Source organism: Anguilla rostrata, chromosome 6, assembly GCF_018555375.3.
Source record: "Anguilla rostrata isolate EN2019 chromosome 6, ASM1855537v3, whole genome shotgun sequence".
In the NCBI taxonomy this organism is placed as follows: Eukaryota; Metazoa; Chordata; class Actinopteri; order Anguilliformes; family Anguillidae; genus Anguilla; species Anguilla rostrata.
In genome coordinates this window covers 50,331,011-50,349,043 of record NC_057938.1, presented here as the reverse complement: position 1 = coordinate 50,349,043, position 18,033 = coordinate 50,331,011, and the positions used below count along the sequence as shown (strand labels likewise).

General features: G+C 45.7%; 2 protein-coding genes across 3 annotated transcripts; one reads left to right on the top strand and one right to left on the bottom strand.

Moving 5' to 3' along the window:
• Positions 1 to 4,025: 4,025 nt before the first annotated feature.
• gnpat (glyceronephosphate O-acyltransferase) lies at positions 4,026 to 15,745 on the bottom strand. Of its 2 annotated transcripts, none has more exons than XM_064340369.1 (16): positions 15,609 to 15,745; positions 14,419 to 14,610; positions 13,407 to 13,583; positions 12,910 to 13,039; positions 12,425 to 12,552; positions 11,831 to 11,906; positions 11,136 to 11,287; positions 10,424 to 10,554; positions 9,832 to 10,055; positions 8,597 to 8,854; positions 7,783 to 7,862; positions 7,294 to 7,434; positions 6,675 to 6,774; positions 6,271 to 6,364; positions 6,038 to 6,099; positions 4,026 to 5,636 (listed from the first exon to the last, which is right to left on the bottom strand). In XM_064340369.1, the coding sequence occupies exons 1-16, from the start codon at positions 15,618 to 15,620 to the stop codon at positions 5,593 to 5,595; spliced, it is 2,001 nt and encodes a 666-aa protein (XP_064196439.1). In that variant the 5' UTR covers positions 15,621 to 15,745; the 3' UTR covers positions 4,026 to 5,592. The 2 variants fall into 2 exon arrangements, with proteins under 2 accessions (XP_064196439.1, XP_064196438.1); XM_064340368.1 differs by lacking the exon at positions 15,609 to 15,745 and adding an exon at positions 14,863 to 15,043.
• On the top strand, positions 15,105 to 17,998 carry c6h1orf131 (chromosome 6 C1orf131 homolog). Its single transcript, XM_064340375.1, has 7 exons — positions 15,105 to 15,329; positions 15,628 to 15,923; positions 16,412 to 16,474; positions 16,691 to 16,786; positions 17,030 to 17,116; positions 17,535 to 17,572; positions 17,854 to 17,998. The coding sequence occupies exons 1-7, from the start codon at positions 15,248 to 15,250 to the stop codon at positions 17,978 to 17,980; spliced, it is 789 nt and encodes a 262-aa protein (XP_064196445.1). The 5' UTR covers positions 15,105 to 15,247; the 3' UTR covers positions 17,981 to 17,998.
• The last annotated feature ends 35 nt before the right edge of the window (positions 17,999 to 18,033 follow it).

Here is an 18,033-nt window from a genome sequence, read left to right as displayed (position 1 = left end):
GGAATGCCTGGTCAATATTTTTAGGGCTAGCGAAAACAGCAGCCACTTTCTGGGTAGTAACTATAAATTTTGTGAAACCTTTTGAAACACTATTTCCACAATGATGAAAATACCTCCTGAAAACACAACTGAACCTTCTAATAAGAGTATGACGTTGTCTGATAGTATTTTAAGTTTATTCATTTGTTCAAGTTTTTGCTTTTTCGATAAAGATTGTAGGTGTTTTGTGTCACTTTTTCATGTAAGTTCACATTCAGTAAACTGAGACATACTGTACAATTCAGGCTGAATGGTCCATGACGGGCAAAGGCCAATTTGATTTACTGCAACAACAGTGCCCTACCAGCAAACCTGAACGCACACCCTCGCGGCAACAAGCTCAGTGCCTTGACTGTTATGCCAGCCTCCTGGCCCAATTATCCCCAGATCCACGCAGGTGTGAAGCGCAGCGATTGGGCGACCTGTGTCATTTCACCTGTCTCGCGCAGGCGAGGATGATTACTCATCTATTCCAGGTGTCTGCACTGCACTGCACCTTGACGATGCCAGCACAGTTGATGCTTCATGTCATCAAAATAGGGCTGATCCAGAAAATATTCCATCGCCCGTGCATTTGTCAACAGGCAGCGAAACTGCCCCCGTTTAATGATCCCTGAAATAATTCACCAATTTCTATGAAGGACAACAGGCAATGGGCATTGTACCCACCTCGCCACAGACCCCCATTAGATCACTCCAGCATGCCACGTGTATTTTTCAGGCTGTGGCTGGAACGGCGGCGATGCTTCATTCTCTGCACATGTCATTTATCTTCTCAGACCGGAGGCCCGCAGCGTGACTGCTGCAGCTGGGGGGGTACCGCCATTCCAAGAAATGCCCATTTGCATGTGTGTCAGTCAGCTCCCAGACCAATTTCCCCTGACACACCATTCAGAGGCTTAATGTGGAGAAAAGAACCGAGGGCTTTTTCCCAATAGCAATTACAAAAAAATAAATAAATAAATATTCTGGCAACAGAGCGTCAGCACAAAAGAGAGAGAGCGAGAGAGAGGAGAAGGGAAGGGAAGTTTACCTATCCACTAATTTTAATTAACTCTGCTTCACAATCCACTAAATGAAAAGCTTCATTGAGACCCAATGGAACTAATTTCTCATGCTAATTGGAGGAAAACCACAGTCGGCGAGGCTAATGTTGTGTACTTGCTAATTTAAAATGTGCTGATCAACCCACTACTTTGTAATTTCATAATTAAATTCTCTGTAACGCAGACACATATAGTTCCATGGCCAGGGGATACGCGGGGTAATGCATCATGAGCAGCCGCTGATTAAATATACTTCCGTGTGCAAAGGTGAGAGGAGGCCCATCATAAACGTATTAAAAAAGCAGGGGCATGAGCAGGGCGCAGTGCCGGAAGCAAAGTTCTCCCAAGTCGAGCTGAAACTGATTTACCTGCAAGTTTATTAGCGAGACGACGCGCTAACAGAAGGGACCCTCAGAAGGATTTCGGGGAGTCTAAAATAGCTGGAGGGTGCTGCTCTCTGCTCCAGGTGAATCCTGAGGCATCTTGAAGCTGCACACACATTATTCTCACTTTCGCTGCTGACCACTTAATTACATATAACTAAACAATTACATGCTTGGGGGGGGGGGGGCGGAGTCAGTGAGAATCATTAATGCAAACAAGAAAACTGCCTTCCTGGTTGTGGAAATATTCTAGTCTGCCTTAGCAAAAGCCCATATTTTTGCTGTTGTGCCAATATTCATTCTGAAAAACTGTGAATAGCACAATCGACCACCTTGCGAAACCTTTGAAGAAGAGAACTTACTGTACATTTGTGTTGACAGCATGATGCCAAACATATAGGCTAGTCCTTCAAAGTGCAATTAGCACCTTGTTTTCCTTAGATATTCAAGACAGAAGCGTTACTGTGCCTGAAAACTGGAAAGAAAAGAGAAAAATGATCTGTTTGGCTCTCATCTCTCCCAGGTGCAGAAAACAAGTAATGTAGAGATGTTCTCTGCCAGAAAAGATATCCACTGTGGGACACAGACAGCAGACTGATGCAGACAGTGGTATGCCTGGCTGGGATGTGGACAGTGTTTCACATCAACAGTGCACCGAAGAAATGAACCTCGCTTCGGTGGCCATTTTACAATGCACCCGAAAGGACGTGGGAGTTTTCGCAAAGTCATTACGAACACAGACAGACGTCTGAAATTGTAACACAAAACACAGACTATAGGGGGAAAGCAAACATCCTATCAACGGCAGGATTGGGTCCTAGGGAGGGACGTGCTTTCTATTAAAAAAGCATCTCACACCATTAGGTGTTTTAGTACTTTCTCAGCCCCACAAAAACAAATATAAAAATGAATCTGGTTTTGCTTCAGCAACAATAGCGACAAACCCATGTGCATAAGGTAGACATTAGTATGCTCATAAATTAATAGTTATTTATTTATTTTATTTTTTTAGCTTTCTCTACATTGGACCATCAGGGTTTTTTTAAAGTGATAATGCGTATCTTAGAGATCATGACAAAAATAAAGAGAAATCACTCTCCAGGGGTTCCAGCTCACCACTTCAATTAGATTGTATTGAATTTTATTAAATCTTCTCCGGGCTGCCACTTCATTGCGGTCGCCATCAGAGGATTATTATTTATTTTCCTGTCAGACTGGCATTTGGAGAAATCCCACGGAGATCAAACGCAGTGCAGAGAGGATGGTGCGAGGGGGGGGGGGGGGGCGCTAATGGATTCTCTGGCTAACGGGGAGCCCAGACAATGCCTGCTACAGCGTGGGACATCTTCACTTGGCAGACGTTTCTGATTGTGCTCGGGCGGCGATGAGGGCGGTCCTGGGAGACTGACAACGGGGGCGGGGGTAGGGGGTAGGGGGTAGGGGGTGGGGGGGGGCCTTGTGTTACAGGCGGTGGCTCTCCTTCACAATCACCCACGTTCCTTTGACTGACCCTCCTCAGCTTCCTGGTCAGTACCCGAAAACTTCAAAGGATGTCAAATCCACCACCTCGTCACTCCACCAAAGCAGCGCACACCCTTAACTTTGCAATAATGAGGGTAAAATAAAGGCTCCCAACCCCGGTCTTCCCCTCCTCCACCACCTCCTCCTCCTCTTCCCCCCCTCCGTTTCCCATCTCCTCCACTTTCAGGGCGCTAAGCTAGGCAACACTAAATCAATGTCATAAGTGCCGACATGGGCAGTATCTGATGAGGGCTAGCCGTGTAAATTAGCGAGGCGTGTGCTTCCCCATGCTAATCGGCGCGAGACATAGCCGGCTAAATTAGCCGAATCGATCAAAGCCGAACCCGCTCAAGGTTAAAAGGGCGGGAGCACCCTGGGAGCGAGTGACACGACGCGCTCGCCGAACAGGCGACGGACCTGCCCCGGGGTCGTACGAACGCGTGTGTCCAGGGCGGGAGGAACGCCCTGCCGCTCCGACGCCAAAGAACCCGGCACACCAGCCATCAGGGAAACAGCCTCTGGGTCATTCACCACATTACCCCAATGAATACCATTTATGCTGAAGCGCCGAACGGCACTACAGCAATGTAAAAACATAGCTTCTTCATATGTATTCTGTGCCCCCTCTCTTCGTTTTAAGGTATTCATGGAAACATTCCTGTAACACGATAAAAATAGAAAATAAGGGCCCGCCAAACTGAACATGAAGTGCGATGTGGGACTGTGATGAATATCAGCCGTTCTTCCGCCCCGTCTGGAATGACTGCAAAGCAAGAGCAACCCTGTTGGACTGTACGCCACACGCAGGAGTCCTGCTCAAAGAATAGCAAGGCTGCCATCTAGTGGTAGGCCCCTGCTAGTCAAAGTGAAGGAACACTCGATGCTTTGAAATCATGTTGAAGTTTCCCATCTTCGTTTACTACCTTCATCAAGAATCTATATTTTTAAATGACCTACATTCCAAGAAAAAATGTATCAATTAAAAATGCAGACCTTTTACATGTCCTGCAACTCCTTAATCAGTAAGGATCCATGATTTATTTTCATTGAAAATTTTAATAATTGTAAATATTTTATTGTAAATGTTTCTTTTTCCCTGCCTGTGGAGTCACATGAAACACTGACAAGTTTGGAACAGACAGGACAGTCAACGTTGCAACTCATATGAAGTTCTCTCCTCGGTCACCAAGGTTACAAGAATATCTCAAATCACCCCCTAGGCACATTTTACACACAGCACAGTACAGTTATACAAAGTCGCATAGATAATTACATTGGCAAAGCTTGGAGTGACAGACCAAAGGTGTTACACCCACCCCCACCCCTACCACCAGACATTTCAGTACACTCTACACCATGGGCATCATGAGTAGCACAAAACCAGGTAACCTGGATATTAAGGGAGTGCACTGATCAAAACCAGTATTCTTAAAACATGAATTCATACCGGCCTCAGAGGCATCGAATACCTCTGTCTCCATGCTTTTTTTTTTTTTTTCAAAATTGCACTTCAGACATAAATAAATCAATTGCAGCACGGCGATACGGTTCTTAGGATGTCACAACATCGATAAAAATCGAGTTTTCGGCAGCTGAATTGAGTGAACAGGGAGTCGCCCACAGCCATTGGAACCGAAGTACTTGACGTGACATTTGTGGGGGAGTTTACCTCACCCGGAGTGCCGTTATAGCACGATGCATAAGGAACCACAGCGAGCCCGTGAAGCCACACGCGAGGAGACACTTCAGCGTCGAGCCTGGCGACGCCTCTCCTGGATTTCGTTCGGTTGCTGCGTTCGTCGCACAAGACGGAATCATTACGCAAACGCAACCCCCTTCGCCCTCGTTCGCAGAAGGGCTGCATTTTCTCGGGCGTTATCGCCGAAGTTGCGGCTGGTTCTTTTAATGCGATCGGTCACGGTTTCGCCCATGCCGCACTGGAATTCACGCGTTTCGGTTAAACACATCGCCCATTAGTTTGTTAGCAAACACACGTTTTCCCTCGACACGCAAAAGGGAGCAATCCAAACGGCAGAGTAACAAATGGCCGAGTAAACATTTCAAATAAATACAATATGCAGCAAACCAGTAACAAAAAACAATACAATGTGAGAACAAAAGATATATATATATATAGAAAACACGTGTTCATATCTATATTCTTCATTCTCACGTTGCAATAAATAAAAACAATTTGAACTGTGACCTCATTATTTATGTTTCCTCAATTACAAAACATTCAAAAAGTGAACAGTTTTGAGTCAGATCATGACTTGCGAAGGCTATCAAAATGTCCTCACTATTAAAACAGGCTTGGCAAAACCAGGATGAGTTACACTACATCCAAAAGACATGCAGCTCACACAGTCAACAAGCAGACCTTCAAAACCGTGCTTAAGTGGTATTAGTCCTATGAAAATCTAGAACAGCTTTTTGTATATGAAGGGGAGTCCCAGATGGCAGTGAGGAGTCTCTTAAAAAGAAATTAAGATGATGAACAGCCTCCGCAGTAACCTTGTGTAGTCTCGGAAAATTTGGCATTGTGATAATGAAGGCATAGTTTATTCTCCAGAGCTCGCATCGACCCCAGACCCCAGAGACAGTTACAGTCGGGCAAGGACGGGTTTCTGAGCGGGAACCTTTCCCCCTGCGAGGAAGAAAAAGGCGGGAAATCGAGGCGACTGGTCAGAACCGACAGACTTGCATTCCGCAGTTTAAACGCAGACACCGCACATGAAGCATCACTTATAGTTACAGTGTTTCACAGTGTGCAATCTGGGTCAGATCAACACAAAGTTTATGTAGGCCACCAGACTGAATTATGACACGAGAGGAAAGCGGGTATTGTAATACGGTTTTCTAAAGTTTAAAACCATATTTTACAGATGCCTAAAATAGCACGGCGTTTCTTACAAGCACATTGCTTTTAATAAATTGGTAATTGGGGATAAAGTAATCAGAGAAAGGTCTGAACAAAAACGGACCTCGTAAAACATGCACCTTGTAATAACAAATTTATCCACCGACTCATTATCTAATCGTTCTTACCTAGCGTGTCTTCTACTGTCTTCACGGCCATCTTGTTTACTTTGAGAGTAACTTGATCAGCCCTGAAAAAGAAAAAAGAAAATAATGGATCACCAGACAGGTGTAAGAACCCCATCGCCTTTTCCGCTCCAGCGGAAACACAGATGCTAACTGCTGGCTTTTGGCACGGCGGCGCACGCTCCAAGACCCAATCATTTTTCACCTGGAGACGATCTGGCTCGGCTCAAACTTACGCTTTAACCTTTCTTAGGGCGTTCATCCTCAGCAAGGCGGCGAGGGCGTTCTTCTGCAAGTCGGACGAAAGAGCTTCGTAGCACTTCAGGCCATCTGGACAAAGCAAAAAAAAAAACAAAAAGGATTAACATTCATTCCTAACAGCTCCACCATGGCCAGCCAACAAGACGCCATTTTAGCCCTCATTGCTTTTGGTAGGTTTGCAATCTGCGGTTTAATGGTGCTCCACTTTAGAGCACGTTAGCCTGCTTTAGCATGGGGGGGAGTGCGAGTAAACTGTTAAAATGTCCGATACCGCGGCCTCAGGTGGGATTTCAAGTCACAGTTGATCCCTGAGGACGCTCCTGCGTTAAAAGGCCTTGAGAGGTGGGGGGGGGGGGGGCGGGATGGGGGGGGGGTGTACCTGACAGGATGTGTTTGACGGCGAAGCTGCGGACGGCGGGGATGTACTGTTTCTCCGTGAGGCCCTCGCTGGCCTCCTCGCAGAAGTATCGGCACACCACCTGCGCGGGAGGAGAGGGGGCGACGGAAATCAACGCCCGGTGCGGAGAGCCTGACGTGCGACGGGCCCAAATAACCACACCCCTCCCACAATCCCTCACACCGGTGTTCTGAGCACTTGCATTGCGGCAAAAAACCACAGCCATTCCACTGGCGGTAAAGGTTCCAAATCAGACATTTTGGATTTCCAAGAAGTGACCACCAGGAAGGAGTTGTGACTTCAACTGCCGTTTTTGTCAGCGATGCAATTTTTAAAATACCGACGTGGAAAACAGAAATGACCGCTTTAAATGGCATCAAATTCATTTAAACATCGACATTTAAGCTGTGCTAACGTGCTACTCCAAACATGCTAACGTGCTGCTCAAGTATGCCTCTCCCAAGGTGTACACCTTAGGCTAATTAGCTTAAACAGCCATTCTGAGCAAGCGTCTCCGTCACCATATGGCCGAGCCAGCTAAGACAAAAGGCTGTCACTGCGTCAGCATGTACGCAGAGGTGCGCAGAGGCGGCGTTTGTACCTGGTACCCTTGCAGGAAGGGCTCCAGCATGCCGCTGAGGAAGGAGAGGATGGGCTGGCCTCGTTCCGTCACCGCGATGTCCTGCTTCAGCATCTGGACCGCGCCGCACTTGAGCAGCAGGTAACAGCCCTCCTCAAAGTCCTGCCGGAAAGAAGAGCGCAAATATGGCTCTCGGATAACACACAGAGATGAGAGGGAGAGGGAGAGAGGGACAGAGACTCTTCTGTAACCCTTTAAGGCACGGTTTCTTAAACTATGGGTCAGGACCCAAAGTGGGGCGTGGGAGCGTATGAGGTGGGTCCCAGAAGAAGTCTGCCATCCAATAGGCCATGCTAGTATATGTACTTGAAAGGTAGATATTTAAAAAGTTTAAGAATCAGGCTCCTTACACACACCAGGATGACCACTTTTGTTCTTCAGGAAGTAAAGGTGAATGGAATATTCTGGAAGGCTGAGATAAAATGTTGATGTGCAACAGAACCACAGTACCTGTACGGCGGCTCCTGGGCAGAGAATGAACTCGTTTAAAAAAACATTCCGGAGGTACAGGAAGGAACTGTAGACGTCATCTGCAACATGAAGCATGATGTTAGCATGTTTCCAGAACCATGAATAGTCTACAATTTCTTTTATCCTCTGAATAAAAGAGCCTACTGTTCACATAGGCAAAAGGGGCACTAATACTAATGCAATAAAACTTTGCTGAAAGCAAGCACTGCTGAATTAACAGAATTAATTCCTACATCTTTACAAAAAGGTGCCTAGCCAGCAAAAATCTTGTGTTGCGAGCAAATAAGTTCAGCATGCTGAGGGGTACTCTGGAGAAAAATGAAAGATTTGACAGCAAACTCCGTGCCAACTGAATTTGTGTTTGACAGAAACTCCCCTAAATATCTAAAACTATCCCTTTGAGGGTTTTCTTAGAGCATTGGCTTTGTCACATTTCATTTCAGTCTTCAAGAGTGAACATCATGGAAAGCAGTTATCTACGTCAGTCTAAATACGAATGGCTTCCATCCAGCTAATATCACAAGGAAATTTCCATCTGCTGAACCTATTCAGCACGCCGCCATACTGCAACGGGAATATGTCAAACAAATATTTGATCAGTAAGGAGTGTGCCGTCTAATTTGCATTTATCTCCGGTGCTCTCCTTCAACACCGAGATAATAACCATTTTTTTGAACAGCGAAGCCGTCTGCCCTGCTAAGAGCAATTACCCGTTCTTCAGTCACCGCCTCCGTACTTCCACTGAGGAGCGTTCCCTCGCGTTACCGCTACGGAGCGCTCACAGAGCACTCACCGTTCCTGGGGGTGGCGGCGGTCTCCAGGGCGACCGCCGCCAAGGCGGGCCTGAGGAAGACGTGGAGGACCTGGTTCCTGTAGGAGGCGCAGGAGAGCGCGCCCACGGCCCGGTTGAACAGCGCCTCCTCGGGGCTGGCCGGCTCCTGGGCCCCCTCCGCCGCCCCCTCCGCCAGCCGCACACGCCCCCCCGTCACCCGCACCAGGCCGTGGTGGAGCGCCAGGCTGGAGGACACCACCTTACCGACGGGCACTTGGTCTGGAGGGAGGGGGAGGGAGGGGCAGGGGGGAGGAGAAAGGGGGTGACGCTTGATTCGGGGTGACAAGCGGGCGGCGGTTCGGCGACGGATAATCCACGCAGTCGGGCGTGTCCCCGCACTACGCTGGGATCTGTCAGTCTGAGGCCTCCGAGGACTGTGGCCCCATCTGCGTTCCCTTACACCCCCCCCCCCCAGCCACCCCTTCCCCTTGGAGCTTATTACAGCGCTCCCTCAACTGCTCCACATTCAAACTTCACTCTAATGACATCACAGGAGCGCCGTGTCAGACGTCCGCTTGAATTACTCAGGGACACGCTCCGCCTGCGAAAAACTCACCCAGTCATGGCGTAAATGGAGTAATGGATATCTCTCATTGGGCAGAAGCGGGAGGACTGAGGCAAAGGCTTTGATTTTTGACACCCATGTAATACAAACTGCTCCTGGCAAACAACAATCCCGGGGTAAAAAAAAAAAAAAAAAAGCAGAATTCCGCATTAAAAATGCTACCGACGTCATTGAAAATGCAATTTCCCCATACGTCTTATTTATCATTCCGCAGGGCGGACACAACGCTTAAGGGCATGGTAATGTGTACTTTGTTGAAAAGAGCCACTTAATTATGTGACACTTATGCAGCTTACAGCAGAGGGCTGATGCCTGCTTAATTATGCAATCTGTCTCCTGCAGATACATTAATATACGTTGACATGCTGCATGTAGAGTAGACGCAGAACAGGTGCGTGACTCCAGGCGAGCCAGAGTGTCTGTGTCTTCTGTTAAATTAGCAGCCATTTTAAGCCTTGGAAACCTGGGGTGTGGACTACTTAGTCCAAAAACCCTTCCAGGACAGGAGTTATTCACCCATAATGCACGCACGCACACACACACACACACCCTCGACTTGCCCAGAACTCGCCGCCCAAACGGCTACGTAAAAAACGGGCGGACGGCGGCCGCTAAATTAGCAGCGTCGTACCGGGCCAGTCCAGGAAGGCCCCGCACGCCCGGGCCAGGCCCCTCAGCCAGGCCGTCCGCTCGGCCAGCAGCGCCAGGTCCATCCCGTCCGGGTTCTGCATGAGGACGGCGGCCATCAGGACCCAGGGCCGCAGCACCATGTTCTCCTCCTGCCGGCGCACCAGCGCGTAGGCCGCGTCGTTCACGAAGCACTGCGTGTCCTTGTCGGACTTCCGGGGAATGTGCCTGCGAAAGCAAGAGTCCGAGCGCCGAAAAACGGTAAAACAAAACATCAACTCAACTTCACACAGGACGCTAAAGGGAGAGACGGGGGTACAAAATGAGATTGGTTTTAAAGCTCAGCTTAAGACACGGTTCTTTCGGCTGGCGTTTAATGAAAACTGATGTGCAAATCACCTTGAAGTCTTTCCTAACTGAAAAGTTCCAAAGAAATCCATTTTTCTTGTCATGCTGCCAGATATTTATCATTCACAAGCAAAGATAAATACAAGTGAAGCCTATTCAACCAATAGCAAGGGCTCTATGATTCTATCCGTATTGGTTCCATCTCTAGCAGTGTAATTTTAGAATTCGGCACGCTGGCTGGTGCGCACCTGGGAATCAGGTTGTACTGGGAGCGGTTGATCCTGTCCTGGGCCAGGCTGCGGACGGACACGGGCTGCCCGAAGTAGACGTGTATGCTGCCGTAGTCTTCGCTGAGAATCCGCCGAGCCTTCAGCAGCCCCTGAAAACGAACACGAACAATAAGGAGGGGCCCACCTCCGCACAATCACATCACTGAGGCTGGGACTCAATCAGGAACTTATCTTAACTACTGATTTGCACACAGTAAGCACGGTTTGCCTAGCTCAGGAATACCCAAGGACAGTAGCACTGCTGGTTTTCATTCGTCCCCCGTTAATACTGACACCGCGGGCTCGGGTGAGCTCCGCAGCTGCCAGGCTAACTGATGGCATGACGAGTGTAACAGCTGGCCTTGGCGGGGGGGACACACAAAAACCGTTGACCACGGGTGTCAGACTCAATTCCACGAGGGCAGTGCACATACTACTTTTCCTTCCAACCAATTCCCTTCCGCAAATTAGATCAAATCTGCTAATTAGCCACGCGCAATTTTAGCCATGCGTATCCCACAATACAGTACAGCAAAGCAGTTCCCCAGTACAGGCCAGCAAAGACAATCTGAGGCTGTGGTTGTGCGGCCACAGTAATGTTAAGAATGTCACCCAGAGTCGAGGACTGTGAGCAGAGGTGCTGGCTGAATACCAGGACAAACTGAGTCCCACCTCCCTGTGACTGACTTACCGAGGTGGACTCCTTGGGTTTGGGGACCCCGAGCAGCTCGCGGGCGTAAAGGGTCTCTTCCAGAACCCTCTCGTAGCTGATGCTGATGGGCACCAAGCTGACGTCAAACACCTCGCCTTTAAAGAAGGGCTCCATCACGATATTCAACAGGCCTGACAGGGAGACGAAACAGAGGAGCGAATCGTCAGAAATCCGTAAAACTTGAAAAACAACAAGTTTAAAAACTACAAAGGCATCTCTGCTTGTTGGCTGTTTTGCTTGAAGATGGCCAGTTCTTTATTTCTTATGCAGTAACAGCCCATCGCACAAACGGCACTGCAAAGGAGCGAGCACATTTACTGGCCAAGTCAGCCAGGACCCAGATTCCAGGTTTTTTAAAGGTTAAAGGTTGCCTTTAACTTAGCAATACACTTTCAAACTAAAGATTTAAAAATAAACATAATGTTCAGATCGGCCTTGCATTTTCTTTCAATAGGTAATTGTTCAGTGTAAGATATGAGTGACATTTGAAAACTTACTGGCTTAAAAATAAGACAGGAAATGTTGCCACAGCACACGTCCTTCTTTAGAAATACATGCAAGAGTCAGCACTGACCTATATCAAACTTGAAATTAAGCCAGCGTATGAGGTCCTCTGCACTGCCCCGTTCAGATGAAAAAGCACTGTCCCCGAAATGTCTACACTGCTTACTTACCCAATTTAGGGGTCAGTGACTTGCACGTCCGGCTTCTTGTCCCTTCTAAGAAAAACTCAATTGGGGCATATCCATTCTAAGCAAGAAAGAATGTATGTCAAGTGCAAAGTAAACATTATACAAATTAACATCAACACATTAAACCAATGCCATGCATTACATTTTTTTATAAGTAGCACTACCAAAAAGTATAAATTATTAACTGATAAAATACATTATAGAAATGTGATTGACCAAAATTGATGCATCAAAAGTCAATGCAGCAGCAATTTGGGAACACAATATCCTGAGAATCTCCTCAAAATCTCCTGAAACGTTAACAGACTGAGGCCTCCTCTTGTGGCCATTTATGGTACTGTCGTTCTGACAGTCGGGTTCCAACAATTTCGAAAACTAGCTTGAGTTCGACCAATGAGTACTGAAGTCTCATCTGTACAAAAAACTTGGTATCGTACATTGATTGCATAATTCACTACAGCAATTTTGCAATTGCACTCAAGAAAGGCAGCATGCCAGGATGTTCCCAACCCCTGCCTTTCTAGCTTTTTAATGTATTCTGTGGTGTTTCGCAACACATTAGTGCACTTCATTTACCCTCAGCATTGTCTTGACATATTCTGAGAAAACGGCCCAGTACAGTTTGTCCCCGCCAAATGACCTTCGGATGAAAAAGGCGCCAGACATTCGCAACATCTCACCAATAACCTTCATGCCAAGGAAGTCTGTAAGACAAAACAAAGTTGCGTACATTAACACAAATGAGATATGAGCGCAGCTCCCTGTAAATTGGCATAGCCAGTGAAACCACACCGTTACCCTTAGCAGCAGTGCACATTTGGAGTCTGCGGACTAAAAGTGACTAAAAGCTTCTGTTTGAAAATAGAACTCATCTCAAACCGTCTCCAGAATCCACCCAACAGTGAACAGCACATCTACACACACTCATTTGCCCTGAGCCCTCTGTAAAAGACCACCTCCATGATCCAACCAATGTGGACCGCACTCAGATCTCTGAGGAGTTCTAGATTCCAGTAGATCTCAGGGGTCGCCATTCTGGTGCCTCCAGCCTAGATACTCACCCATTCCTGCAGCGATGACCGGCAGGGACAGGTCATAGGTGTAGAGGACGTATGACATCATGAGGAAGTCGATGTAACTGCGGTGACTAGGCAACAGCACCACCGGGTGTTCCTGAATGGCCTGCTGCAGCTGAGAGGGGAAACGGCAGTTATGTTAGAGGCTGGGGTGCTCCTGAAGGAGGCACACATTCGTACATCATCACTGGTGATGCATCTATAGGCAACATGAACTCTGCGAAACCAGGGCTGCCCAAGAGCTGCTAATCAGTAGAATCAGGTGTGCCAAATTGAGGTTGGAATGAAAACCTACAGGACAGTAGATCTCCAGGAACACAGTTGGGCAGCCCTGTAGTAGACTGTGACCCTTGTAGGGGTCCAAAGCTGCAAGAAATCACTGTCCTCCTATCTCCCGGAGTAAGTCCGCCTTCTTTAGGCTAGCATTTTGACTGTGGCATATGCGCTGGAAGGGGGCAGCGGGGGCGGCAGGGGGGACTCACTCTCTGGATTCCCTCCTCATTGACGCGGACGCTCCGGAAGAGGGTCTTGAAGGCTTTACAGAGGGCGAAGGCGAAGAAGCGGACGGTGCTGAGCTGGAGCCGGTGGGCCATCTCGTCCAGGATGGCCACCGCCTCATCCTGGACGATGTCCGCGGCCTCCCCCGTTTCCTTCGACACCTGGGCACAGACTTCATTGTTACGGTTACAATTAACCCAACTGTCTGATGCCCTGGGTCCATGGAAGAGACTACAGCCTCAGGTACTTCTTCAGCCATGACCGGTCTACGGGCATCAGTCACTGGTGGACAAACAAGTTTAATCTCTAAGTATGGATGCCACGCCCACATTTTTTTCTTGGGTAGGGCTTTTCCTAGAAAATATGTACACTAGGCAAGCACAATCTAACAGTTTTTACAACAGCCTTTTATGGAATGCCATTTAATCGGACGTCAGCTTAAGCAGATTAATCAGAGGCTTTTTTTGGGAAATAAATGAATGGAAATAAATTGAATCAATTAATGAAACATTGCAAACGTGAAAATGCAACTAGTTTCACACATTGCAACACTGAAAATGTGATTCAAACATGCGTTGCCACGTAAGGGAAATGCAAGATGCCTGGTGCCAGTACCATTATGAGAAAGATTCATTTCAACATAATTGTGCGTGCGTTAACGTGTATTAATGCTGATGTAACGGCACCGGTAAATGCATATGGATATCGTTAAACATGTATTGACGTTAAAAGAAAATTGCTTTGTGTTTCAGTTAATCTCAGTTTCTCTTCATAAAACACAACTACAATATATAATTGCAGTGTAACGAGTTCCACATGAATTAAAAAGCACTCACAATTTGTATAGCCCACATGTCCAGACACAGTGACAAATAAAGAAATGCGCGAAATAAAATAATTGCATGCCTCGGACTATCGTACCCATGTCTAATTTCTATTATTTAATATTTAGACAACCCCCAGCGTCAGTCAGAAGGACCCAGTTTGTAGTCGTACCTGATTAATAACATAGCGGAGTTGTTCAGACTGAAGAACGATGGTCTTGAGAGTGCTTGCTTTGCAGGGAGTCATGCCCTTGTAGAGAACTGGTGTGTAACATTTCAGTGCATATCTTAAGTCACTGGAGTTTCGCCTCTCGTCCAGGATATCCTCAAAGTCATCCCTCTTCTTTAAAGCTGGGTCCCTTTGCTGCACAAGCGCAACAATGTCATTCATAGCCTGTTAACGTTAGCTAAAATATATAATTTAACTGAACAAACATTAATGGCTGTATTACATGTGACCCATGCAGCTAGCTAAGCCAGATGACACACATTTGACATTCATTTTAGCTAACAAACGAGCTACTGTACTCTATCTTTTAGCTAGCATGCTAACTGGTTTATTACAAGATCTAGCTAGCTGGCCAAGTTACTTCAACAACAATTTGGCTATACTTACTGAATACAGGGCTTTCGATGCCATTCCTAATAATGAAAAAAGTCCAATACGGACCCGATCTGTACTGTAAGTGCACAGTGATGTGCAATGAAGTGACTATTTAAAATGCAAAAAAAAAACTTTGTGATTTTTGAAAACCAGAAACAGACCACTTCACATGTTTGGGTGGTGCCGTTCAGTCAGGAGAGCCACGGCTTTGCGTAATCACGCAATGTCCCACGTACGGTGGCCTGAGAAAGCCATACAAACACCGGCTTCCGCTTTGCAACAACACGTGAGAAGAGTTGGTGGTATTGGTTATTGCAAGCGGATTTAAAAGAAGAATAGGTACATGAACAGTTTTTAACAGATATAAAATTACGAGCTAGTTAGCTGGCATTCTAAAATGAGTCTACAAACTGATGACGTTGGAGGGGACTCAGATTATACATTTTTAGACGATGTATTAAGCAGGCTGTATGATTTTGGTAAGTGTACCTATTTATCAATTTACAGTAAGCTTGCCTTCGGTTTCTGATTAGGCCAGTGGCGGAAATGCATCCTTCACCTGAAAGGTAACTTCTAGATAGCTTGTTTTACAGCTCAGGTAACCTTAGCTGAAACAATTTAGTTAGGTACAGCTTGGTTTGATATGTACGTATAGCACCGAGGGACACTGCTTGCGGATGGAGACGAACGTGTGCAGTATTCTACTATATAAAATGTAGTCAGCTTAAATGTTTTGATTAAAATCCAATCATACCTACTTCATTAAACATTTTTTAGGGGATGGACCTCAAGAAAAAAGGAAAAAGAAATCGCTTAAATCTAAAAGAAAGAAGTCAAATGAAGAAGTGGAGTACCCCTCTGCTGACAGTGGCCACGACGCCAAGGACGGTGTTCGGGAATGCACAAATTCACTGGAACGGAATATTGCGGTGCCTCCTGTTCCTGTCCCAGAATCCTGCAAAGTTGAGAACACAACTAGTTCCATCAAAAGGCCAGCACAAGTAGAGATTGTGACATTTCAGAACCCTTCAAAGAAAAAGAAAACGAAAAAGACTCCAAGCCTCGAACTAAAGGTACCGGTATATTTGAGTGTTTTATTATTATCTTGGGAATTTGATGTGCACTGTACCATCATTGTCAGGGGCTAGGGACATTGTTCACTTTGGTATAGTACTGGTGTCTCTTATGACTTTATGAAATATTCATCAGGCTTTGGATAGTGACCCTCAAGATGGACCTTTCCAGTCCCTCGTGGAGTTATCACGATCATAACAAACATGTAGGCTAACACTCAGGATGTTTGGTCTCGTACTGGACAAATAGACCTGCTTCTGGTATTTTTTGTGTTTGGATTTTGGATTTGTGAAAAATATTGCTTTTTCACAAAAGATTTGCATTCATCTCTGTTGACCCAATGGAAATATGATTACGTATTACTCAGATTTTGTTTAAAATCACTGTCATGTGGGATTTCAGTTTGGTTTGCTTTTTTTTTTTCTTGTTTGGCAGAATTTAATTTGCGCAATTACACTTTCAGCACTGATGACTTTTCTTTTTCCAGCTTCCCCCTACAGAGGAGAAGAAGAAACTAGACCAAAAAGACGTGGGCCTAAGTCTGGAAAAGGTGAATTAATTCAGCATAACTTTACTATTACTGTGACAAGGAATAATTGCCATTTTTTGGAATGAAATGTCAGAAAATCATGCTGCATGCAAATGCCTGTTATTGAAATTCTGTAATTCGAACATGAAAGTGAAACTTTCGGACTATTATTCCAATTTTTATCTTCTAAATGCCTTGCTGGAAATTGGGATTTAACTGTCCTTCCTGTTTTTTAAGGCCCGCTTGGAAGTTCATAGGTTTGGAATCACCGGGTACCAGAAGGAGCAGCAGCGAGTTTTTGAACAAGATCGAGCCATCATGTTAGGAGCCAAGGTAGGACTCCCAGAATATCAAAACTAGTACATCAGCCATGCAAAGAGGAAGAGCTTTGAACACAGTTGTGTACAAGCCAATTGCTCGAGGGTCATGGGCCTAGAAAAGATAAACTGTGATCTTCTCGCATGTTGATTCTGTTGATGAAGATGCTGTTTCTCCACTTGGAGAATTAGCCCCAAGGTAATGTATGTGGTCAAGCACAGTGAGTCAGCAAAACCTAATGGCTTCTGTCTAACGCAGCCACCCAAGAGAGAATACATGAATTACAAAGTCTACCAGCAAATGATAAAGGAGAAGAAACAGAAAGCAAAAGAAGAGCCCAATTTGGTGAGTCGAACAGTTTTGTGTGTAGGAATCCCACCGCGTCCCACCCTTGCTACTCATTTTGTGCTTTTATTACAAGTATAAATGTTAATAGTCATGCACCAGGAGTGTACAAACTGATCTCCTTTGAAACTGTTGAAATTTAAATGGTACAGGTTCACATGATTTGGCAGCCATATTGTGTTTAGAAAAAACAAGGACACTGGCATGAATCTACCAAAAACCTCTTAGTCATAATTTAGAACATGATAATCGTGGCAATGCGTCATTTATTGTGGTAAAATGTGTGCTGGTTCCCCAATGTACCGCTGCAAAAAAAGATATGCTTTTGGATGCTTGTCACCATTTAGTTGGGCATTATATGAAACATGACGCCACGTTAACGTGTAGGGGTATTTAACTGTTCTCACATTTTTCCCAGGATAATAAGAAAAAGAAAAAAAGAGAGAGTAAAGAAAGGTACGTGAAACTTATGTTCTTTCCCTGTAGCAAAGCTGTTTATAATGTATTACGTCAGGGGAGTCAGTCAGGCAGAACCATAGGTTTAGTCTCACCTGCTTTCATTGTAAATTAATGGATTCCTTAGATAATTCCTTGAAATAACATTTCTCAGTGAAAATTTAATTGGTAGTAACAGTATCCATCCATTCCTACCAGAAAATCATAAATAAGAATTAATGTGATGTTTATCTGTGCCATGTTAATGCTTAACATAGTATTTTTGCTGTTGTTTTTAACAGAGGTGAGAAGAGGAAGCCCTCGTCTAGTTCAATACCAACAGGCCAGGTCGGCCGATTTAAAAATGGAATGCTGGTGTTAAATTCCAAAGAAATACAAAGGATAAAATCCTCAAAAGTAATGAAGTGAAAATGACTGAGAAAATAATTATTTGTATGCATTACTTTTGATGTTTTCTAAAA

Bases quoted from the DNA above. Each gene is read 5' to 3' on its own strand.
- c6h1orf131 (XM_064340375.1), top strand. From the start codon at position 15,248: ATGAGTCTACAAACTGATGACGTTGGAGGGGACTCAGATTATACATTT. The intron at 15,924-16,411 runs GTACCGGTATAT...TTCTTTTTCCAG, and splicing joins CTCCAAGCCTCGAACTAAAG to CTTCCCCCTACAGAGGAGAA. The intron at 16,475-16,690 runs GTGAATTAATTC...CTGTTTTTTAAG, and splicing joins TGGGCCTAAGTCTGGAAAAG to GCCCGCTTGGAAGTTCATAG.
- gnpat (XM_064340368.1), bottom strand. From the start codon at position 14,886: ATGGCATCGAAAGCCCTGTATTCA. The intron at 12,553-12,909 runs GTGAGTATCTAG...TTTGTCTTACAG, and splicing joins GGTCATCGCTGCAGGAATGG to ACTTCCTTGGCATGAAGGTT. The intron at 10,056-10,423 runs GTGCGCACCAGC...TTGCTTTCGCAG, and splicing joins CAGTACAACCTGATTCCCAG to GCACATTCCCCGGAAGTCCG.